This window comes from Mytilus californianus, unplaced genomic scaffold (assembly GCF_021869535.1).
Source record: "Mytilus californianus isolate M0D057914Y unplaced genomic scaffold, xbMytCali1.0.p SCAF_1, whole genome shotgun sequence".
NCBI lineage: Eukaryota > Metazoa > Mollusca > Bivalvia > Mytilida > Mytilidae > Mytilus > Mytilus californianus.
Window position 1 is genome coordinate 115,476,609 of NW_026262581.1, and position 26,144 is coordinate 115,502,752.

At 31.0% G+C, this 26,144-nt stretch overlaps 2 protein-coding genes and 1 long non-coding RNA gene across 3 annotated transcripts; all 3 read right to left on the reverse strand.

Annotated features, from left to right (window-relative positions):
- Window positions 1–960: 960 nt before the first annotated feature.
- On the reverse strand, window positions 961–5,728 carry LOC127731298 (uncharacterized). The gene is made up of 4 exons (XM_052240317.1): window positions 5,454–5,728; window positions 3,290–3,473; window positions 1,919–2,064; window positions 961–1,230 (listed from the first exon to the last, which is right to left on the reverse strand). The coding sequence occupies exons 1-4, from the start codon at window positions 5,625–5,627 to the stop codon at window positions 1,117–1,119; spliced, it is 618 nt and encodes a 205-aa protein (XP_052096277.1). The 5' UTR covers window positions 5,628–5,728; the 3' UTR covers window positions 961–1,116.
- Window positions 5,729–6,916: 1,188 nt separating this feature from the next.
- On the reverse strand, window positions 6,917–8,596 carry LOC127731395 (uncharacterized). Its single transcript, XR_007995617.1, has 3 exons — window positions 7,914–8,596; window positions 7,208–7,315; window positions 6,917–6,977 (listed from the first exon to the last, which is right to left on the reverse strand). It is a non-coding gene; the product is annotated as an uncharacterized LOC127731395 (long non-coding RNA).
- Window positions 8,597–18,951: 10,355 nt separating this feature from the next.
- LOC127731282 (ras-related protein Rab-43-like) lies at window positions 18,952–25,668 on the reverse strand. Its single transcript, XM_052240316.1, has 4 exons — window positions 25,433–25,668; window positions 23,444–23,627; window positions 22,447–22,592; window positions 18,952–21,521 (listed from the first exon to the last, which is right to left on the reverse strand). Exons 1-4 carry the CDS (start codon window positions 25,631–25,633, stop codon window positions 21,414–21,416), a joined length of 639 nt encoding a protein of 212 aa, XP_052096276.1. The 5' UTR covers window positions 25,634–25,668; the 3' UTR covers window positions 18,952–21,413.
- Between the last annotated feature and the right edge of the window lie 476 nt (window positions 25,669–26,144).

Sequence of the window (26,144 nt, forward strand, 5' to 3'; positions counted from 1 at the left end):
ACAGACGACGGACACCAAGTGATGAGAAAATCTCACTTTGCCTTTTAGGCCAGGTGAGCTAAAAATCAGAAAGATTTATTTTAAATAATGCATCATTGTTAAAAAAAAACTGCTTTGCAGATTATCTCTCGAGAAAGTAGGAACATAGGAATACAATAATTAATCAAGAAAGATTTCAAGATTTAATTTTAGTTTGTGAAACCAATTTATATAATATAAGCCAGATAAAAAACATTAACGATCTCCCAACAAGTGAGAAAATTGTGCAGAGAGAAAAATTCGAAGTCACATTCTTCAAAAATCTTCTTAAAAAGCATTTTCGTACCACAGACGAAGTATTGGTTGTTATCGGGGAAAACACAATCAAAAACTAAAAATCTGAAACTAAAAAATGAAAATTAAAGCCTTGGTAACTGAACTGTTCTAACAAAAATAAGTTGCAAGACTCACAACATCTTACTCATCAAGAAAAATGACCACAACAACGCATGCATAAGAGGTTCGAGGAACAGAAAATTAAGATATGTCAACAGAATGAAAATAATATAGGGGAAAATTGTTTTTAAATTTCACCTCCAAGGTACTCCAAAAAAATAATATGCTGTCTATAAACTACTAAAGTGAAAACATTTCATCATTTAACTAATTTTTTGGAGGGTTCTAAATATGTTTGTGTACAGGTTGAAAAGTGATTATAGTTTTTTTTGTTTTAATACAGAACATTGCATATCATATTCGAGTAGCTTTTGGGGTATATTCAATAATTCTTGATAAATACACTTAAAAATTTACTTTTACAGTTCGTGCCATTTGATGCAGTAAATGCTGTTCATTTAAATTTCAGATTTGCTTGGTGTTAAAATGTCCTATATATTTTACCTCTATGATTTCCATTGGTCCTTTACACAAAATGCTCTTTATATTTTGAGTAACAGAAAGAAATGAAATAAACTAAATAAATATTGCAAATTAGTAAAGATTCTTATGATTATTATAACTTGCGACACATTTGAAAATATACCAATGCCTCTAGGGAATAGAGTAGTGAAATAAAAGTATACATAATAATATCCTCGAATATTTAAGAGCAACCATTCGATCACGTTGCTAAACATTTTAAATGTTAATATCCACAACATCCCAACAAGATGCATTATTGTCTGGTAAAGAGTCTAGCCTAATTGAGTCAGATCTATAATCCATAGAATCAAAATACGTCCTGGATAATTCCTAAAATAAAACATATAGCAATTAGTCTGACAAAAGATATTATTCCTTATCTATTTGTATTCACAATCAATGAGTAACAGGGAATGGCTATAATAGCGGATTCCTTTAGGTGTATATTACTTTGGATATTCATGAGTTTTAAAGTAAAGTCCAGATGAAACAAAATACATTCAAACTGAATAAAAGAAAAAGCAGAATTATAATTGGTGGTTGTTTACAGCTAAGAAAGCATTAGACCTACAAGAATTATATAATGACATTTAACTAAAACAATTACAAGATGAGAAGACAGGAGACTCATAAGAAAAAAGTATCAATTGAATAAGAATGTTGTTTGTATACTTCTTAAATTAATTGAGATGAATACCACATATTAAAGGACCAGATAAACTTGTTAACTAATTATCTTTCATGTGAAACAATACCCTATGTGCTCTCCGCATAGGACATGTGAACTCACCAATATCCCATAACTCGTCGTCGTCCAGTAAGGCGAAGTGAATTCAGTGTCGTCCAAGTAAGACATGTAAATTAATCGATCGTCCTGATGAGAAAAGTGAACTCATTATCGTCCCAGTAACACAAAATAAATCATTGTGGTCCAGGAAAGACTTGTCAACTCTTTGAAATGTACTTACTTTATGTGTACGCTACATTTGCAGTCAACAACGTTATCTATATTACTTACCTGAGCCAATTTATAAAAAGCATCATCTACATTTCGGCCATCTTTGGCGCTTGTTTCTGAAAAGGATATCATATCATGTTGTCTTGCAAAGTGTTCGCCATCTGACGAACTTACTGTTCGACCACTCAAATTATCACATTTATTACCTGCAAAGATAAAGCTGTATAATTGAAACATCTGACACGTACATTAAAGTATCTAGCGAGTTGTAGTATTTCATTTATCCCTTTTATTTCGCCATGGATTACAGTCGAATGTTTTAATCTGCTTTTCATACACGTACTGCAGCAAACTACTTTTGATCTTAACACATAATGATTTTAAATGAATTTCTTTATTTGTGGTGTCACTGTTTCGTTCCTAAACATGCCATAATTGAAATATTTAAACAAAAACAAAAAACCTCTTTATTCTCAATTAATATGTTAACAAAAATAAATATAAGCAACAGGCTTACTAACAAACATATTTTCCGAACTCACATCACTTGTAACGTGAGGGTACCCAAATTGCACCTATTTTGACAGTTTTTTCACCTACGTTTATTTATGATCGAGACAAAAGTAACCATTCTGTGTTTATTTTGTAGATGTATCCTTATGTACTACATAGTTCCACCAATTTAATTTTGAATCCATATTGAATCATAGAAAAATAGGTTTGAACCGACCTCCAAATGATCCATTATTCTGTAATGAGGGTACCCAAATTGCATCCATGCTCAAATTCACATCTGTAAAAATCGAGTAACTAATGTTTTGTTTTATTTCTCTAAATATTTATAGCAATTTGACAATAGTCCATGATAGTATTAATTTTTTAAGAAATGGACGAGTGTAACATATTTTAATTGCTCATTTTTAAAAGTTGACATTTTGTGGACGTCGCATGGTGACGTTTACATATATTTTACTTTTTCCAGTAAATACTTCATCTGTTGATATATACTGTGAACGTTTTGTGTATATTTGAATATATTTAGCTATATTGAAAGACGTACATAATGTCACATCATAAAATTACAAATTGTTTAGTCTCTAGGAAAACTTGTAAGATTTCCACTGCTATTTTTGCTAAATGGGTGCAATTTGGGTACTGTGACGTTATACATCTTTTAGCAAAAACATGATGGCCTCAATATCAAACGTTGATATCTTACAATAAGGCATTTTTTGCAATTTTCGCAGTTTTTCATCAAATACAAGTCTAGAAGATCCTAGAAGCCTAAAGCAAAATAAGGATGGCAAAATTCAAATACATTATAACTCAGAGATATCTGAATGACAAATGTCTTGGGAATGAGTGAAGAAGTGCATGTATATTTGATGATTTTAAAACATCAGACTAATAAAATGGCGTGGTAGAGAATACCTAATAATATTTTTGGAATGTCTTGACCACTATACATGCTGACGTCATTCATCCATCTGACGCAGTTCTTAAGAGTTTCTGTGTTGGTGACGTCATACACAACCAAAGCAGCATGTGCATTACGAAAATATCCTGTTGTAAGACTTTTGAATCTTTCTTGTCCTGTCGTGTCCCAAATTTGCAGCTGTTTAGAATATTAACATTACACATTATTAAAAAACGATTGACAATGGAATATCATAAATTAATATAAGGTGGTACCAAACACCTTGACTAAAATTAATTTGGCTCGTTTAATTTTCATAAAATTTTGACAAAATATTTACTTTGACCCTTTGACAAAAATATAAAAATTTCAAAAAACTTGAACCACACACTTCATTGGAAAAAATTCATTTGATATATAGCAGTTTGACAAACACTAATTTTGATCATTGAGAAGCTTAATTTTTCCTCAACAATAGAATGTGATTAAAACGTTAAGCTGATTTTTACAGAGTTATCTCCCTGTATAGTGTTATGTACCACCTTAAGTCCCAATACAGGATACTTTTAAACATAAAACTTATTGTATATGGTATTGATTTGCTCATTATTGAAAGCCGTATGGTGACTTATAGGTTACAGTGACCCTCGTCCCTTTGTATCTGGTGGATAGTGATCTGATTGGCAATCTTATACATATCCTTATACTAATACGTATGTACAAGATCGGCTTTTCAAGTCTAGCGTTGCATGTGAACGAACGGTAATATTCAAATTACTGTTTACGTCACAATACAATATAGGGTCCTCTTTAGTCATGCTTTTTCCATTCAAATACAATTTCAACATTTGGGAATAAAAAAATATATACCTTTAAGCGTAAATATCAAATTGCATGATACAAACAACATTCTTACATTGTAGTAAAATATAAAATTTATTTGTACTCGCTTCGAAACACGAGACACATCCATCAATCAATCAATTACCTTTGTAGATGTTTCTGTTATTTACATGTGTAATTTAGTATTCTATATCATCACATTCCTCATTTTTTTTCAAAAATGCATAATGCTTATTCCTAGATTTTTCGTGTTTTATACATAGAAAGAAAAAACATGAAAGATAACAAGTTAATAAATCTTTCTCTTTTGTTATATCTACACTTTCTGACAATTCTACTGTTGTTGCTTAGTCACTTTGTCAGTATTTTGTTGTATTTAACTGGGAGTTGTTGTTTGTTGTTTTGTTTGTGTGTTTATTTTAGTGATATTTTTAGTTCGAAGTAATTCTTAAATATTTTTGTTGTTTTTCTACATTAAACTGAAATTACGAACAGTTTGTTTTTGACATAGCACAAGATCGTGGCTGCCTTACCTAACATGACGTTTCTGTTAGAAATCTTCTACGAAGTACAGTAATCGATATCAGAGTGTAGAATGGCACGATTTTGTATTAGCATGTTTAATACTTTAAGCTTGAGAATAGTAGTCTGCGAGCATTCTTTCCTATAGGTATAACATTGTTTATTTATTTCGGTGTTCGCTATCATTTTTGTCGTTACTGTACTGAATTTAATCGAGGTTCTTTTACGTACATTTTCCAGTCCATAGAAAGAAATTAAAAAGGCGTAAGTTAGAGATCTTAACAAATTTATAACGTATTCCCGCCGTAAAGAAATTAAGCTCTTCTAGTATATGTCCTCTAGATAAATATAGGAAATGCCAAATATTACACTCTAGTGGGTCTCATTGGGTCCAAGCGTGACCCGGGATTGCCGATTTTTTGTAAGCGTGACACGTGAAAGTCAAATTATTGTGCCGTGAAAACGGGAAATGAAGAATTGCTCACGTACATAGTATAAGCGGGATACGGGAATCTGACAAAACAGTAAGCGGGATCCGGGATCAGAACCCCCCAATGAGACCCCCACTCTAAGCATAGATAATTCCTTGGTTCATCCAAAACCTTAAACAAGTATAACAGTAACGACATACACCGTACCGTAAGTATGACGTGGCCATGAATAAATGGATGTTCTGAACCCCCATACTCAGTACTAACCTAATTGACTGTTAGAATTTCTCTTCTAATTATACAGCATACGTCATAATAACTGAGACAAATGGTTTCCTAAACTAACTCTTAACATGCTAGATATAACCACATTTAGAATTACCTTTACAATTTTACCATCAAGTTGCAACGTTTGTACAGTAAAATCTACACCAATGGTCGTCTTGTATTCCTGCTGAAATTTTCCCGTAGTGAACCGTCTAACAAGGCTGGTTTTCCCGACGGCTGGGTCCCCAACTAAAATTATTTTGAACAAATAATCGTATGTATCTCCCATGTTTTAGTTTCGTTTTGAAATCATGACGAATTATTGAATGACAAACCTAATATCATACAAGGTAAAATAACCGGAAGTTTTACTCAGCTGTTAAATGTAAACATTACAATTACAATTACTTCCCATATAAAGTGAAGTAACCGCCGTTATTTAAATTGCTTGTATTGCCAGATTCTTACTATACAAATCCTTTAAACTTTTTCCTATGATCAAAATGTGCAAATTGTTAAACAAGTATTCAATTTTATAAAGAGATCAAAACGATTCCTCGTAGTATAGTATCAGTATAGGTAAAACACACATCATCATCATTATCATCATCATCCTAATCTCTGTCGTTCTTTCCTCATTCCCTCTCCTTTTTTTAGTATAGTTTAGTAATATTTATGTTGTTTATATTATATGATGCATGCTCATGTTCAATTTGTATTGTTATATATATTGTATTGTGCACTGTAAATCTAAGTGTTAATAAATAGAACACTGCTTGAACGCTTTTTTGTAACACTTTTTGAACGTGTAATGGTGTTCCAAATGTTTACAGTTGTGTTCATCAATTGAATGTGTGGTGTTCAGTTTTTAATGCCTTTGTGTTTCATTTTTGAACACTTGATGTTAGAGTTCTTAACACTTAGTGTACAACGATTTAACGTGTCCGAATGTTCAAAATATTGATACGTCGACGCGTTCAACAGCCATGTAACACTTTTTGAACACACAGAACATATTTAAAGCCAAAGGGTTAAGATTCAGAACACCAGACGTTAACTTTCAGAACAGTTGACATAAGTGTTCAAAGTGATGGTGTTCAAATGTGGAACATGTTCTATTTTCAAGCGTACATAATTTTCCATAAGTACTCAACTTAAATAAACTGTTATAAAAACTATATTCAATCAGGCAAAATATAACAATAAAACATATTTTAACAAGTAATTCTTTATGTAATCAAATGAGCATATTATATGTAAGAAAAGTACACCAGATACCTTTTGATATCACAAGTAACAGTCAGTGAAATCACATACATAATGTTTTTAAACTGACTTAAATATATATCACAAATAATGATTTCCCCCTACATGACTAGATAGTTGCAACATCATTTGTATCCTAACCAAAAAAGCATGTCAATGTGATAATTAGATAGTTTATGATATAGGTATTTGTCACAATGAAAGTTTAAAAGTTTGCAAATTCCAACAGTTCTTGTACGATCACATACAATGTACGCTCCACTTTTCAGTGCATCTTCACTTAAAGCTATCAACTGGGTGGCATATATGTGTTGTTATCAACTTCCAATGTCAAAATCCTCCACAACAAGGAATGTCTATGAGCCTATATATCCTGCAAAATAAAATTAAAAATTAATAGAACAGAGTTTTTCATAAAGCATCAAATTATGCACTGCTTGTTATGCTTTAATGTCGATATATACTAGTGTACAAATTGATATTCTATAGCAATGAAATGCAAGTTTTGACATTATAAATTACAAAAGTCGATTTCTTGACCTAAGGTGAACAGATAGAAATGATACACCCACATAAGCTATTAATATACATATATTGTCATACCTTTTTTCGACATCTTTCTTTTTTCCACCACTTTGTAGCATGCAGAAATGACCTTTTTGGGATTATTGGCTACCGGTTCCTAATTCAAACATTTTAATCTAACGATTCCTGCAAATAAAAAAAACAAATGCATTTTCTAATTCAAAAATGGTGTTCCAAATGTTTGCACTAGTGTTCATCAATTGCATGTGTGGTGTTCAGTTTTTAATGCCTTTGTGTTTCATTTTTGAACACTTGATGTTAGAGTTCTTAACACTTAGTGTTCATCAATTGAATGTGTGGTGTTCAGTTTTTAAAGCCTTTGTGTTTCATTTTTGAACACTTGATGTTAGAGTTCTTAACACTTAGTGTTCATCAATTGAATGTGTGGTGTTCAGTTTTTAATGCCTTTGTGTTTCATTTTTTAACACTTGATGTTAGAGTTCTTAACACTTAGTGTTCAGCTAATGTATGTGGATGTCGAAAATGATCATTTATTCTGTATAACAGACAGACTGTTTATTCATCAGTTTAGGAAATCATCAGAACAAAGCTTACAGTTATTTACGTTTATATCTAAAGCCCGTTTTTTAATTCGTCTTTTATGTTGAATATTGAAAATTTGGATATAACAGTTATGAATATTTGACAAATATATATCTGGCATGAGAAAATAACAAGGAAGCCATCGAACTACCTATGGAGATTATTCTAACTTGTTACTTACTTCTTTCGTGTTCATATGGGATAGAAGTCCCTTCTCCAGTTCTCTTTCTTATGTGTATCCATTCTTCGTTTAACCGCCTAAATCGCCAGCCGATATCTGTTTCCGGTATTTGGTATCCTGGTATATTTTTTTTTAACACGAGGTGTTCAAAATTTCGAGCGATTTGAACACTGATTGAACATGTAATGTTAATAAAATGAACGGATCATGAAATAAGATAAACATCGACATATTTTTATTACGATATTATCATAACAGGCCTCATTGATATGCATAATTATGTCACTTATAAGTAAAACTAGTATATATAAATAAACAATAAAATAAATTCATAAACTATACATATATGCCAGCTTGGAAGTTTAATATTTCACAATTACTAAAATATTAGCCAAAAATTCACAAGATCATCATCCTGCGTATACATTCATATTTTTTAAAGAATTTCTTTTTGAATTTGCCAATTGGAAGGATAGAAAATCGGACAAACGACTATCTTCTTTTTTAGATCAGAATTTGAACACCGGTGTTCACTGCGTCTGAACACACATGTTAATATTTTTAACACAAACGTTAAAACTTTGAACACGTCTCTAAGCATGAACATATGACGTTAAAATATTGAACATTCGGTGTACAAATTTTGAACGCGTCCGGACGCGTCAGGCGTCAGGTATATTTACAGTGTGGAGAAGACTTTATAAGTATGTTTTACTTGTGTCTGATCCTTTTTTGCTTTGAGCAAATAAAATATGTTTAAACTAAAACTACAAATCCTTGTTTGAACCATATTAGAATTGTTATAACAACTTTTAAAGTTAATGATTTTTCATAATGATATTTACTACTAACATTTAAAACTTATTGTTGTGCCGAATTAAGGTTATCCACACAATAATGTATCCCTTTATTGTCATATAAACATAATTAGTTTGTGACAAAAACCAAAAAACAAAAACAAACATAATATAGCAAAGAAAAAACAATTCTATAAGAAATTAACACATGGAAAAAATTATCAGACTTCTGCCCTCAGTTCTATTATGACTGTTTTATAAAGGAGCTAATATTTTTAACATGTTCCATGATAGAAGTGTTTAGCATTTCTTTTACCTTTTGTTCTTGGGTAAGAGACATAAAATTATGAGAAGGTAAACAATTTTCAAATAGATTATCCCTTAGTTTTTTGTAAATTTTACATTCAAGGAGGAAGTGTTTTTCATCCTCCAGCAAGTGGCACAGTTTACATAGTTTATCCTTTCTAGGAATTTTATAATAGCGACCATTTACTATTTCTAAATTATGGTCACTAATTCTCAACTTAGTGAATCATTTTCTTATAGAAAAGTCATTGGATGAAAATTTAGCATCATCGGAGAATCATATCAAAATTGGTGTCAAGCGGAGAATAAGTACACGCTGACTAATTTGCTCCTTTGCTCCTGTATTTTCAATCATGTACTATGTAAGTTGTAGCAAGGATTTCTTGTTAATTGTTCTACACCTAAAGTATCGGCAATCTTTTAATAGATGCTACGATATATTGGAGTAGTTGTTAAATATTTCCATGTTCCTTCTCTCTTGCAATAGTTTATTGAATTCTCAGGTCTGTTAAAATACTTCTCTTAAGTTGCTCCTATTGGAGGCCAAACGGCCAAGAAATATATTACATTTGTATTATCATCGTCATCTGTACCACACATATTGCATTTAGTTGGTGGATTACCGAACTTGATATGTTTACATGTTCCTAATTCCATAGAACATGTGATGACATTTACCAATTTCTAAGACTTCTTGGTGTATTTTTTTAGGGTTGACTGTTGCTGCATTTTCTTTCAAATTTTCCTCTTAATATTTTGATATATGAAGTCTGACTTGTTTCCCAATTTTATTTACTTTAGGTATGAATCATTGAGATTCGCCGCCAGTTGTCACGGGTGATTTTTTTTCAATTTCTGGTTTTCACAAATAAAAAGTGAATATAAATATGATAAGGGTGCAACTATTTAACTTCAAAGAGGGGGGTTATGGTTTTTTGTCCGAGTCAGAATATTTTTTAGTTTTTCGACGCTAACAATCAAATTATTTTATTTCAAAATTTATATATAATATTAAAGTTAATAATTCTACAAATAATGAGAAAAAGAGACCAAATATCAAGTATTTTTTTGTTACCGATGTCTCAAATCTTCTGTAAAACAATTGAAATGTGAAACTATAAAGTATTGGAATCACAATTGCTTCCTGTAAATGTTACTGGACCATCTTTTACTTCCGATAAGTTATATATATATAGCACGCCTTTTACGAATTAACTTATTTAATTCACGATGATGATGATGATGATGGAAGTGTTTAACGACCTTGACTGGCTTTACAGCCCTCGCACGGTCGGCTCTGTGCCCGAAGGCGTTTGGTGAGCATTTAAATGTTTTTGTTGTTGTCAAGCTGGAACAAGTCGGCCATTTTGGTGTTGCTGGATTGATTTGGTTTTTTACTATTGTTGTTTGGTTGCAGTCTACTTCCTTCACAACGGCTGCTTTCATGGCCAGTTTGGTCAGCTTGGCAGCCCGCTAACCACAATGATGAAGTATTGGTCGATGGGTCTCGGAAGTTTATTTCAGTAAATATGCATATATGCATTAATCTTTATCCCAGAGAAGTACACAAAAACAAGCATTCTGAGAGTATTGCATGGCAATACATAGTCCCCTATCGGGTAAAAATTCATTATACTGGAACAAATAGTTAACTTGTTCTATAACTTGTCATGGTGTAAACAAAAAGAAAATATCAAGTCAATATCTTCAAGCATGACTAAAAACAGTGTGGAAAACTGATTAAATGAGTGAATTTTTCAAGTCCAAGGACCATAACTCTGCACAAAGTTATGAGACCGAAACAAAAGTTCGTACTTGATCTGTATAACTTGTCATGATAAAACTATATACCAATTATCAATCAATATCTTCAAGCATGATGAAAAAAAGTGTGGAAAAAACTTTAACATTAGAAATGATTAATAGTTCTCTAAAATTAGATATGATGTAATACAGTGTATATATCTATTTTCAAATTATAATTAAATATAATTAATAGTTCCAAATATTTTTTCTTTTATTTGTCACAAACTAATATAGATTTGTAACTTATCTATAAAATGTCAACAATTTTTATCTACACAATGTAATGTAATATATACATTAATAAAAATAGATTATTAATATCATCTAATTAAAGGATTTCACATCATATTTTATATATATATATATATATATATATTACTCGTAACGATCCAGCGCCCTCGTGGGAAAAATCGTTGACTATTATTCAGACGTTTTATATATATATATATATATATATATATAGCAGCATTCAGAAAATTAGTTTATACAAAATAACAAACAAACCTGCCAAAAAATTCTTCAAATAATTTACCGAAGAATGTCTTTAAAAAAATGAGTTATCTCCCTTTGTACAGAAATATGGTTTAACATAGTACTCTTAACATTAGATATGGTCCAGAGTTATGGTCCATAACTCTGGACTAAATCATCAGACCGGAACAAAATTCGAACTTGATCTATAACTTGTCATGGCAAAACTATATACCAAATATCAAATCAATATCTTCAAGAACGAAGAAAAAAGTGTGGAAAACTGATTTGCCGGACTGACGGATGGACAGACAGACGGACGGACAGACAGACGGACAGAGTACAAACCTAAAGTCCCCTTCGACTTTGTCGGTAGGGGACTAATAAGCATAAAGGTGAAAATGTGTTTGCTTTTTTTAGAGAAAATTTGCATGTATACACGAAAAAACGAACGGACATTTAATTTTAGTTGTTGTCTACTAAATGTTTACACACACAAAAATTACACAAAAAACATTTTTACGAAAAGTTCATTTACAAGTAGCTTGATATTCTCTAATGTGTAGATACACTGAAGATACATAAAGCATTAAACTGTTCTAGCTGTTGAAAGTTAAAGTACTACTTTAAAACGCATGACAAAATGACAGATGGGGCATATTGCAGTGATTTGAAATACCTGTTATTATTAATTCTGGTGAATTTGTACACATACTTAAGACTAGAAGAAACATTTTGCCGTTATTGCGAATCGTGTTAACTATGAGATTTAATCAGAAAATGTAAGACCCATAGTAAGCCCACACCAGAGAGACGAAGCTATTCTTAAGTTTATTGAATCAAATTCAATGAAAGCCGTCGGCAAGCAGTGGTGTATCATTTAACATAGCACATTTTCGGTAGATGGCTACCTGGACTTCTGCCATCAGATAGTAAGACCCTTGATGAAGGGAAAAGGAGGCGTTATGCGTCCTGTTGGCTACGATGTTTATATAGTCACTTCAATAGAATAGAGACTTAAAATATGACGACCTTAAATAGAAAAGTATCACACTCTCAGAACATTGAATAACGTAACTCATCTTCAGATGGGTCCGTGTGTGGTCTTTGTCAAGTCAAACCCCAAGCGTGTCCCTATTTTCAAATAGCAATCAAAATATCCCAGACTAATTTTTCAATTTAAAAATAATAAATTGCTTTTTTAATTTTTTTTTCACCCCACCCCTTTTTTTTTTACAAAAAAAAAAATATTTGAAGAAATTTTCTTTTTAATTTCTGAAATCTGTAATCCCAATTTCTTTTTAACCCCCCCCCCCCCCCCCCCCGCCCCATATTTTTTTCACCTCCCCCTCCCCTTTTTCCAAAAAAAAAATCTTCTCAAGATATAGTCATTATCTCAATTCAAATTTCCAATGGAGTTTGCAACCATAATTACCCATATTTAAATACATCATAAAAGTCTTAAAATAGAAAATGACATACATAATCATGTCTAAAAATAATATATCTTTAATCAGCATTTTTATTAGTAACTTCTAAAAATAAATTGACAGCTAATCACCTCAAGGCAATACAAAATTTCTTTCTACATAATTTTAAAGCAGTGTAAGGCAGGTAATCCAAATTTAACATTGTACTTGAAAGTGATTGTCCATTAACAAGGAAACCCTTGTTTTTCCCCCTTTTTTGCCCCTAATTCCTAAACGGTTTGAGCCATTACCCCCCAAAGCCAATTCTAACCATCCCTTTGTGGTACGGAAACTTGTTGTACAATTTCAGAGAGATCCATACACCGTTCCACGAGTTATTGCCTGAAAACTAGAAAAATGCTTCTTTGGGCCCCTTTTTTGGCCCCTAATTTCTAAACTGTTAGGACCATAACCCCCAAAATCAATCCCAACCTTCCTTTTGTGGTTATAAACCTTGTGTTTAAATTTCATAGATTTCTATTAACTAATACTAAAGTTATTGTCCGGAAACCAAGGGTCTTCGGACAACGACGTGATACCAATAAATGACCGCAAAAATGTTTTGCGGTCGTATAAAAAGATGTGGTATGATTCCAAATGAGTCAACTCCACTAGAAACCATATGATGTAGAAATTAGCAACTATCAGTTAACAATTTAAGAACCAACATATAATAAATTAATTCAATGAATAATTGGTTCTTGTTCTAGGGCAACCACATCATTGATAGATTTCAAGATTTGTTTAAATGGTAGTGTTAAAATGTTGACGTATTTTTTATTGTCTTGTATTAAAATGTCTGATTAAACGAAGACAGTGTGTGTAAGATAATGAGACAGCAACCGAACAAAACAATAAAAAAGACATTTCTATAAAGTTCTAAATAAAGTCTTCAAAAATTGATGTGACCAGAAACTACACTAAACCAAAACGTTACTTTGATATAGGACTAACAGACAGTCTGACTAATGGATATACAGACTAGAAATCCCTCTTCTATCTTTGGTATAAAAATCCTGAAATCCTCTTATATTTTGTAGTTTATATGTATGATAAATAAAATGCAGTGATTAGTAAGTCAATGTTAACTATTTGGGAATGTTTAAACATAATGCAGAAAAAACATGGTGTGGTATATGTTCTACTTTCCTCTGATCTGAATTCAGTCCTACTTATAGGTACATACACATGTATGTCATGTGTATACTTATTCATTCAACAAATGATACTCAACAGACAAAGAGAAAAAAGTTTCTAAAAAAATTCAGAAGTACAGTAAAATTTATATCTATTTTTATTGTTGGGTATAATCAAATACCGTTTATAATCATTTATATTTCAAGTACAACAAAAAAAAACAACAAAAATAAAATAATTATCGTTTAGCAACAAAAATTACTAAGTTCTAAGCATGAACTTAAATACACCTTTACTGTATTCAGTGTACTTTTAACATGTGTAAACCTGAATTTACATTTCATTGAATCTAAATTGCACTTATAAACATGTAAATTGTACTAACAAAAGATGTTAGGAAATCTAAAACTTATTTGTAATTGATATTTATAATGGAAAAAAATATATTTTCTCACTTACTTTACAAAACATACATGAATATTATATTTCCATAAATATAAACTAAAAAATCTCATGTTTTGCATACCAGAACAAAATTTGTCTTACTACCACAAAAGGAACAATAAATGACAATAGTTTACCAGAAATATATGCAGAAGAGACCCAAAAAATACTGTAACTATCTTGAACTTTTGGTTAACATAAATCATCAAGACTATTAAAAATGCTCTGATCATAATAAGGGTGATCTGTGAAAAAAAGTTTAATAAAATGCTCCGCAGGGCACAGCTTGATACGACCGCAGAGGTCGAACCCTGAACAGTTGGGGCAAGTATGGACACAACATTCAAGCTTGATACAGCTCTGAATTTGGATTGTGATTAAATATTTGACACAGCATAGGTTTCTGACACAGAATGAATGTGGTCTAAGAACTTAAAAATTTTAAATTGGACATTCACCTATTATGGTCCAATATCCAAAATCTAAATACATGGTTAGATTCAGCATATCAAAGAACCCCAAGAATTCAATTTTTGATGAAATCAAACAAAGTTTAATTTTGGACCCTTTTGACCTCAATGTGGACAAAGTTGATAACAGGGCCCAAAAATCTAAATACATGGTTAGATTCAGCATATCAAAGAACCCCATATATTCAATTTTTGTTGAAATCAAACAAAGTTTAATTTCGGACCCCGATTTGGACCAACTTGAAAACTGGGCCCATAATCAAAAATCTAAATACATGTTTAGATTAAGCATATCAAAGAACACTAAAAATTCAATTTTTGTTAAAATCAAACTAAACTTAATTTTGGACCCTTTGGACCTTAATGTAGACCAATTTGAAAACGGAACCAAAAATTAAGAATCTAAATACACGGTTAGATTCGGCATATCACAGAACCCCAATAATTCAATTTTTGATGAAATCAAACAAAGTTAAATTTTGGACCCTTTGGACCTCAATGTGGACCAATTTAAAAACGGGGCCCAAAATCCATAAACTTAATACACGGTTATATTCAGCATATTAAAGAACCCCAAGAATTCAAGAATAAAACCCCATTGAAATTGATCAAGAAATAAGCAATTTATAAGAAGTATCTTCTTTTGCACAATACTGTGCAATTGAATATTTCTTGCTATTGCGCAATACTGTACAATTGACAATTTCTTGCTATTGCGCAATATTGTGCTATTGGATATTTCATGCTATTGCGCAATACTGTGCAATTGAAGATTTCTTGCTATTGCGCAATACTGTGCAATTGAAGATTTCTTGCTATTTGCAATTGAAAATTTCTTGCTATTGCACAATACTTATTATATAAAAATTTACACATCCTGTTTGGTGTGTATCTCCTACCATATCATTATTATTTGCTTTTAAATATAAATCAGAAATAACCAACTTAAAATGGAAAATTTTAAAAGAAAAAAAAAAGGAAAAAAAGAAACCCCCCCCCCCCCCCAAATTTTTTGAACCCCCTTATGATTCATCACCCCCAAACTCAATCCCAGCCTTCCCTTTGTGGTATGGTACCTTGCAGTACAATTTCAGAGAGATCCATACACTTGAACACAAGTTATTGTCTTGAAACTAGAAAAATGCTTATTTTTGGCCCCTTTTTGGCCCCCAATTCCTAAACGTTTCAGGCAATTACCCCCAAACTCAATTCCAGCTTTCCCTTTGTGATATGAAACCTTGTAGTACAATTTCAGAAATATCCAAACACTTACACACAAGTTATTGTCATGAAACTAGAAAAATGCTTGTTTTTTGCCCCTTTTTTGGCCCCTAATTCCTAAAATTTTGAGGCAATTACCCCCAAAATCAATTACAGCCTTCTCTTTGTGATATGGAACCTTGTGGTACAATGTCAGAGAGATCCATACACTTACACACAAGTAATTGTCTGAAAGTTACAAAAATGCTTATTTTGGCCCCTTTTTGGCCCCTAATTCCTTAACTGTTGGTACCATAACCCCCAAAATCAATCCCAACCTTCCTTTCGTGGTATTGAACCTTATGGTAAAATTTCATGGAGATCCATTCACTTAAACTAAAGTTAGAGTGCGAAAACCAATGTGTCATCGGACGACGACGCCAACATCATACCAATATACGACCAAAAAATTTTTAATTTTTGCGGTCGTATAAAAAAGAAAAGCCAATTCTGGATGCCTCTGGATCTTATGTTAACCTTATGAATCACCAATGAACTTCAATTGATGATCAGCAAAAAGTATAATATACATTTTGTATTTCAAGGTTCTATCATTTCATTGATTAATTGTTAATAGATCAATGTCCAGTGACAAATAATCACACCAATTTCACATCTGCTTAAGAAAGCATAATAGATTTTCAAATCTATGAAATGGTTTAAAAAAACAGCTTAAATGAATTTAATGTTATAGACATCTTGGATTTCTTATTTGACAACACCAAAATCCTAAATCTTTTTATATAAGACTTGTACATATAAACATAGAGTTGTGAAGTTGCAGTAACAGATCTTTTTGCACAGAAACAATATAAATAAACAATTTTAAATAAATTACTGGCTTTGGTGGTTAAATTTCAAATTAGTAACAGAAGAACTTTTCTATCCAATGAATTTTCTGTCATATAAGCTTTCTTATTTCTTAGAAGTTTGCAATCAGAAGAAAGCTTAAAGTGATGAAAACGTCATATGGCTTTTTCGGAGAGAACTAATAAAACTGGAATAAGATATAATAATGCATAATTACCCAAAGAATATATTACACTTCCTGTGACACAACTTCTATCTTTTTCAAAATATTATTTGGTTTCACTTGTCATAAGTATTAAATAATTCTAGTATAAAAATTATACCAAAAATTTGAATGTACACTTCAAAAGACTAAAAGAAATACACAAAACAAGTTAACTAAATCCATAGTGGAGACATTTTCAAAATTTTGAAGTTGATAAAAAATGTTGCACATAAAAACCTGTCACATGTATAAATACAAAGTTAATTCTAAAAACAATACATATCAATATATACAACATTCTTTTGTGTAACAATATAGCTTTTTTACTTCTGTAAAAATATCAAGAAATACTATGTTGAAATGGAAGACATTTTACATATATTTCCATACATTTTGTCATGATTTATTATCTATTGAGCTATTTTTATAAAGGCATATTGTTTGTGGAATGAAACAAACTACAATGGGAGAAACATTTCTTAAATTTATAAAACGGAAGAGTGACACCTAAAATTATTCAAACTGTGTAATGAAAACATACAAGTCATTGGTTAAAAATAAAAAGCATTAATTTAGGAAAGTAGTAATTATATTTAATGTTTCATGCTTTTTCATCTTCATTAAATAAATACAATTTTTTATAAATGTTTACAATCTGGAGGGAAATACTAACAAAAGGTCAATATTGGAAAACAGATACCTCCTGGCAGGTCAATATTGAAAATGAATATAGACTGGTGGCATTCATACTGATGTGACTACTCTACTGCCTTTCCTAAAATATGTAACAAAACTCACATGAAATAAGTATTTTTAAAATAAAGTCAAACTCACATGACACCTGTAAGACATGGGTCACATCTTACAATTAAGATATGTATTGAAGAATTCACTTATAATAAATGGTACCTGATAAACTGATGGAGAATTTTCATATAATTTATGGTAACTGATTAACTAATGTTTACATATAAATTTAAATAAATTAATGCATTTGACAAAAAGGAAATGTAATACATGTAGCACAAAGCATTTAGATATAAAATACAGATTGTCTATGTCCCCTTATTTCTAAAATAAAAACTTTTTAATGGAGTTTGACAATGTCCCTCCCATGTGATAATGAAGACCCTTTCTCATTTTGAGGTTAGTAGGTCAAAGATCAAGGTCACAGCAGCAATTGACAGACTCTTTATTTGGAAAATGTTTGGCTTTCCATCATTTGACATAAATCATCATACAAATCCATAAAGTTTGGTTTTGTTGGGTTTTTTTTATATTGTTATACATGTTTTCATGTCATATTTAGGGATAGCAGAAATTTATAACCTACATATGAACTTTCCTTCAGTCATGCCCAACACAGGCTCTTTCAGTCATGCCCAACACAGGCTCCTTCAGTCATGCCCAACACAGGCATGATAATAATAACTTTAGGTGTAGTATTATTTATGTAATCTTTAAAAGGTCTCTTTTATACTTAAATGGATTATACGTATAATTTATCTGATATGTTTGGCTAGGCTATTTTTTTAATTTACCTTTCAAGATATCAGAGATAGGGTCCATTGGCAGTGCATTTGTTCAGGAGGCAGTTTCATGGTAGTAACATACTAAATTCAGTACATCAATCATGAGGCTTTTCTTAAGAAAAAATTACAAAGAATTATCTAATTTTTCCTTTGTCAATTCTTTATATATTATTTTCATACATTTAATCTCCCCATTATGTATTTACCACTGGTATTAAATATGTTGTTTCTATGACATTTTAATTCATACTTTCTTATAGATAAAATATTGTGACAATCATCTGACCTTTCACTTCCTAACAATATCACAGAAATGAAATTTAAAAATTAATACAGTAATACATTTTTATTCTCACACTTGTACACAAGCATCAATAATGATAAAGAAAAAAATAATGATTATAGTTGATAACATATTTATTTCATTTATCCTGATATAAATATAAAATCTAACAGTCCCTTACCATGTTCTGGTAGGCTAGATAATATAGCTTTTTAAGAGAACACAAAAATAACAGTTCAACTGTTTTCACATACAATTTAGTAAAGTTCAGCAAAAATAACTTTCAATCTAAAAATCAGACTAACCAAAACAACCTTACATTTAAACACATATGTAACAGTTTAACTCTAGCATAATTTCCTTTAGTTATAAATACACAACCATCTAGCACATTCAGTAAAAATATATTTTGAAAATGCTTAATATCAATACATAAATATATTTTATTCATATATATTATGGAACAATATTGCACTTTTGTTTGACAGCCAAAAACAACAGATAGTATATGTCTTTTAAAATACTATACAATGTAAAAAGACTATATTCAGTTAACGTTGGTACTTATATTAAATTAATTACTTTGAATAAAAAATCTAATCATGATAAACAACAAACATTTATCAAAAGCTAACTTCATTTTGTACATCTCAATACAAAACTATTCTGTAAACATGGTTATCCCAACACTGACAACAATTTTTTTTGACTGTTTAAATATACTATAATCGAAAAAACCAAATTGTTCTTGGTGAAATAATTTCTAAGTTATCTTTTGATACATTGTTTTTTCTGCTATAATCAATTTTGGCAAATATTTCCAAATATAAATCCTAAAATCATATAAATTGTAGTTTTGGAGTTTAAGGTATGCCTTAGGTTCTCTCTGCAGCTCAGAAAAATAACAGAATTTTAAAAACTCTATTATTTATTAAATAGACTGTAATGTCATTCTCACAAAAAATATTACTCATCCACAGATCTTGTTGCCCTAAAAGAGTTTAACACAACATCCATAGATTCTTGACTAAATCTGGAATTTTGGGAATTCTTAATCATAATAGCTTGCCTATGTAGTTAAGAAGCCTTTTTTCTACTTAAACCAAGTTTGAAAATACTATTGAAAGTACAGTCAAACCTGTATTAAGTAGTCACTCATGGAAAGTATCAAAAGTGACCGCTCAAGAGATGTGACCTTTTAAATGAGGTTCCAAAAGAAAATTCTCATTCTGACTTTGGACGTTCCCCTTACCAGGGAAATTATTTTAGTGTTTTCCATCGATAGAGTTATCTTTCGTGTGAGCAGACAAATAAACAATGGAGAATTCCAGCACTCTAAATGTGAATAAACATTTGAAATAGTTAATATTCATGGAGAAATAAGTCCATGACATGGTTTTTAATTGAACATGAAAGGAGTAGAACACAAGAAATTCTCAAATTCACCTCCTATTCTCGAGACCTCCGTTGCAAACAGGTTCCGATTTTCATTTTGGCCTCGATACTGAACACATATTTTTTTGTCATGATTACATTTTGATTGTTAAAAAACTGAAAATGACCATTGTTAAAAGTTGAAATGACGATTTTGTGTGAAAATTAGGTGACCGCTGAAAAGAGTAAAATTACATAGAGAAAATGTTTGGGAGGGTCTGAAAATGACCGTGAGAGGCAGGTGACCACTAATATGAGGTGACCATTAAGGCAGGTTTGACTGGATCAAATTACAATGTATATAACAGGGCGTTTGATACTGTAGTTGGACTTTTCATGATCATTTTCATGAAAAAAAAAGTAGCATGTCCAGTTATTAATACATGTTCTAGTGATTTCCATTTCATCTGCACTATCAAATTATCTGCCAACCTGTTACTGACTAATCTACTCATCCAAATTTTTTACTGACTGAAGCTACTGTAAAGTGTCACTGCGAAATTTCGTTAGTTGTTTATTTTTCGCTAATTTCAATGATAAGATAAGATAAACGAAAATAATCCCTCAATCCCACCCTTTTTATGGAAGATAAGAGACTGGAACAAAACACACAAAAATGAAACCTAGCAAACAGGTCAGGATCTAGAAATTGCAAAAATAAATATTTTACAGTACTCTGGTAATTCTTACCATAACAAAAGGACCAGAATACAAACTAGTAATATTAAATCAAATGATTAGATTTCAATAATGTTTTTTTAACAAAAACCTAGCGATTTCTTTATCATCTGTTCTAGTATAAAGTTAAACAACTTTTTTAACAGTACAACTACAAACAATTAACCCTATATGATAAGAAGACATCACAACAACATAACATCTGACACCAATTACACTCATGGTCCCATTCTGGGAAAAAATTGACTTCAAAGATTTGTAAAGAAAAACTATTGTTCCTCCATGCATACACATCTGATATTCTTCCATGTTAAACTAATTATGTTTATACAGTCAATCTTCATATGCACAATCAACATGATATAATAGAAAATAACAATAAACATTCTGTAAAGCTATTAACAACAAGATGAACCACCTCCACCAACTGTTTGGGTATTGAGACTAATTCCACCAGACTTTGAACTGGCCAAACCTGAATCTCCACCAATTCTTCTCTTTAATTCCTGAAGAAAAAAATCTAAGTTGTAAAAATGATGAGTTAATACTTTGGTGTACATGTTTCTTGGGTATGAACGATATAAATGTAAACTAGTTGTTATGGGCTTTGAACTAGCTTTCAGTAACTATCAATATTCTCAGATCTGCTCTTTGTGTCTTTTGTTAGTTTTTGTGCTTTGTATCATTCTGCTGAGTTACACACTTTTTAACTTATTGTTTTAGTTCTTATGATGTACTATTACACCACTGTCCCAGGTTAAGGGCGGTTTAGTGCCAGCAAACATGTTTAAGCATGCCACATTCTGTACATTTTGTATGTGCCTGTCCCAAGTCAGGAGCCTATAATTCAGTGGTTGTCAATGTTTGCTGTATATCAGATTTATTTTTGGTTTTTGTTTTGTAAATAAATCAGTTTGTTAGTTTTCTCATTTGAATTGTTTTACATTAATATGGGATATGGGTTTTGCTCATTGTTAAAGGTCGTACGGTGATCTATAGTTGCTAACTTCTACATCATTTGGTTTCTGGTGGAGAGTTGTCTTATTGGTAATCATACCACATCTCCTTTTTTTATATAGAGTACTAAATCACTTAAAAATCAATTTTCACAACTTTAAAGGTCTATTTATAACTAGAATTATTTCCATTTTCAATTAATTCAGATGATAAATATGAAATTAACATATTAGTTTCAGTGAGATAGACTTCACATATTTCTATATTATCTGTTCTGTGATTCTTTGTAAATTCTGAAGAGAAGCAAAAGGGATGTATCATTAAAACAAGGCATTTATAACTAATATGAAAAGGCAATTCCTAAGCAACTATACATGTATCTCCTATGAGCCTATCTAAGATTGTTTGAGTTGACATTCTTTTTTTTACATTTCTAGAATAAACAATTAAACTTTCTTTAAGGTCAACACTTACTGTAGCCATTTCTAGAAAAACTTGTTCCACATTTGTATTTTCCTTAGCACTTGTTTCTATAACATCAATCATGTTATGTTGTTGAGCAAAATTTTTAGCTTCAGAAATATTCACCTCTCTTAAATTTTCCAAATCTCTTTTGTTACCTGTAAAGAAGGAAAAGTTTTCATTTACAGTATAATTTTAAGTAAAATATACCTGTTTACACACAGTTGATATTTCAAACATGACTACCCACAAAACTAGTATGACCCCATCATATGCTTATGACCTGTCCTAAGTCAGGAAATTTGATCAATGATTCTTTCTCTATTGAGATTAAGATGTAGACTAAGTGTCAGAAATACATGTATGATTGTTTGTTGCACTTTTCCATGTATCTTATATACATGTAGACTCAAGGCAATTTATAACTTAAATTGTGTAGTTCAAATAACCAAGTTACATAGTACACATTGACAATATGCCATGCTGATTGATTCAAAATATCTAAATTTGTAAGAAAAGTTTGAAAGATGTGGAAACCAATAAAAAAAAATAAAAAAATTGTAAAAGTTTAATAGAACCATGTGTCTTGACTGCAACTGCTGCTGTTTATGTAAAATTTGTCTCAGATAACCTTTAAGTCTGATATGTCTGTTTATAAAATACCATATGGAAAAAAATAGGGGGGAAAGGAATCAGTATTTGTACTCTAGTATCTTATCATGCTTATGGTTATGCATATGAGGGAGCTTCTGTCAAAGTTTCCTGAAAATCCATGAAGGTGTTTTAAAAAATTTGGTTTGTTAAAAACTTATAATTGTCAAAACAATATTCACTTTAAGTCTTTTCAACATTTACCTTAAAAATTGATATTATTTTTGAAGACCATATGTTGATCCAAATATGCCGTTTTGGTCAACTAATTTGTTGGGTCACTGTTTTAACATGGCATTTACTCAAATAGCTACTTCCATTCATATAAAATTCTTGCTTCTAATAAAATACTGCTAACCTATCAAACACTGTACAATACTACCACCAGCATATCTTTTGACATCTTCTAACCATCGAGGTAGATCTTCATAAGATTCTCTTCTTGTAATGTCATAAGCTAATATAACACCATTGGCACTTCTGTAGTAGCTTTGTGTGATAGTTCGAAATCTCTCTTGTCCAGCAGTATCCCAGATTTGAAGCTGGAAATTATTCATCATGTTCATTTATTTCAAAACAATTTATAAAATAAAATATTAAATTGAAAATCCTTACAGACATTATTAACAGAAATGACAGGGAACACTGAGCAGAGCATGACTTAACTGCAGTGTCCATTGAGGTGTCAATAAAGGAAAGTAAAACAGTGTTTTGAAGAACACAACTACATTGTATTTATCCAAACGTATTTTTTCTCTGTAATGACAGAACAATCTAACTTGATCTTAAGCTGTAACTGTTGTGTTTCCAGTAGAGAAAAGGTCTATCTGATGAGCATTTGATGAGATGGTAAGAATTCTTTTAATCATTGTTAATGGTTAAAGCACATTAAACCATAAGACTGTCCTTAACATCTGACAACTATGTTCAAATGATTTGTACAATCTTTTTATGACAGAATATTTTCCCCAAATTTATGGCCAAACAAGCGAAAATGTTCACACATATAATTGTTGACTCATAATTGGTAACAAGACATTACGGCACCCAGGTCCGAAGACATTTCGGCATCCGTACCGGCTCAAGCGAGAAAATCAATCTTGTTGAGATAACCAACGATAATCTATAAATATTAAGAAAAATAAAAGAATTGTTACAGAAATATTTAAATCTGTAAATAAAATATGTATTACAAAATAATCGTCTTTTTTTAATTAAATCCTAAACGATGGTGTTTGAATAAACATCATTAAATTTTAATTAAATCCTAATTGATTGTTAAATATGATGGTGTTTGAATAAACATCATTTAATTAAATCATAATTAATTCTAGTTATGCATTAATCAGTATTAAATTTATGTAAGTTTATAATGAAATTTGATAATTTCTCAATGGAGATCAAAAGTGTATAGACTGTGGGACCAGTATTGTAGCAACAGCATTTCCACCTCCAGACTGCTAAAGGAATGTGCCAGTGTGTACAGACCAACACCAAAATGACTTGGTTAAAACTTATAGTGCTGCCTGTATATATGTTATATGTTATATTTATAGTATTTAAAATGTTTCATTACTATCTTGTTCACCTTTGATGCAAATCTAGTGCTGTTAACATGTCTATAAACTGTTATGAATATAATTATAATAAATAAAATAAATATTATAAATATGCTACATGTGTTTTATTGACAAATGATTGATTTAGAATACTATCGGAATAGAACTATGCATTACATTAAAACTAGTACATGAATGGTGAAATCTATGAAATCAATTTTCATGCATATGGAAAAAGAATACACACAAATAAGACAGCTACCCAAATGACTAAGCTGCGATACAGTCTTCACAAAAAAAATAAACCACTTCATAAGATACTTAATCGAAGATACCATATACAATAATGTCATAGATAGTGCAGGAATCAAATTGGTTATTTGTAAAAACAGTCGAAAATTATTGCTATATTAACACTAAACTTGCAAATTGAGGTCATGCCCACATACATGTACCTATATATATCAGTCCCAGGTAATTTTGATTTTTGGTTCATTATATTTTGATCAAGGATTTAATAATTGATTTTATCTTTATGAGGTGCCGATTTGTCTATGTGCCGATTTGTCTGGGTGCCAAAGTGTCTTTCTCGGTGCCTCCGGGTGCCGATTTGTCTGGGTGTCGAACTGTCTAGAATTCCTCATAATTTGGTCTGTTAATTGGTCATATTGGTTATCATACCTGAACCACATCTCCTTATTTTTATTGTGTATATTCTTAAAGTAGTTTTAACAAGAATTTAAACAAGATAAATGTTACAAGAATGTAATGTGTTTAAACCTATTAACCTTCACTAATTTCCCATCAACTTTTAGTGTTTTCATTGTGAAATCAACACCTATGGTACTCCCATGCTTTTCAACGTATGTTCCTGACTTAAAACGCTGCACTACACATGTTTTTCCAACTCCTGCATCACCTATTAACACAATTTTAAAAAGAAAATCAAAAGAATCATCTGTATCAGCTGACGACGGATAAAAAGCCATCGGAATATTAACAGACTTTTGTTGACATGACGAGAATAACCGGAAATATGACTAATATGCTCACCTCTAATTCTACCGGAACTGATATTGTCAAATTTGTCGACGTTTAAAAGGAAATGATAATATCGGTCATACCAAACAGTTTAGAGCTCGGAATATGGACTCGATCATTGTTTTCATACATGTAACGAACCAGGAGCATAAAGAATGTCAAATTACCACATTTTTTGTTGAAAATGCTATGCATAAGGGAGATAACTCAAAATAAAATATGTACTAATACCAAACTGCAAACTTAGAGAATATAACACAACTACGTTCCTCAACTTCCAAGCGAGGATCGAAGCTAAAAATAACTCGACAATCGCAGGACTTCGGGAAAGTTCGGAGAGCCGGCAACACTGCTTCAGAAGTTGCTACGTTCCTATTCCATTTCTTCCAGGTATTTTATTTTCCATTAAATCGATTTTTTTTTAATATGGGCAGGTGTTACCTGTGAAAAAGGACGAAG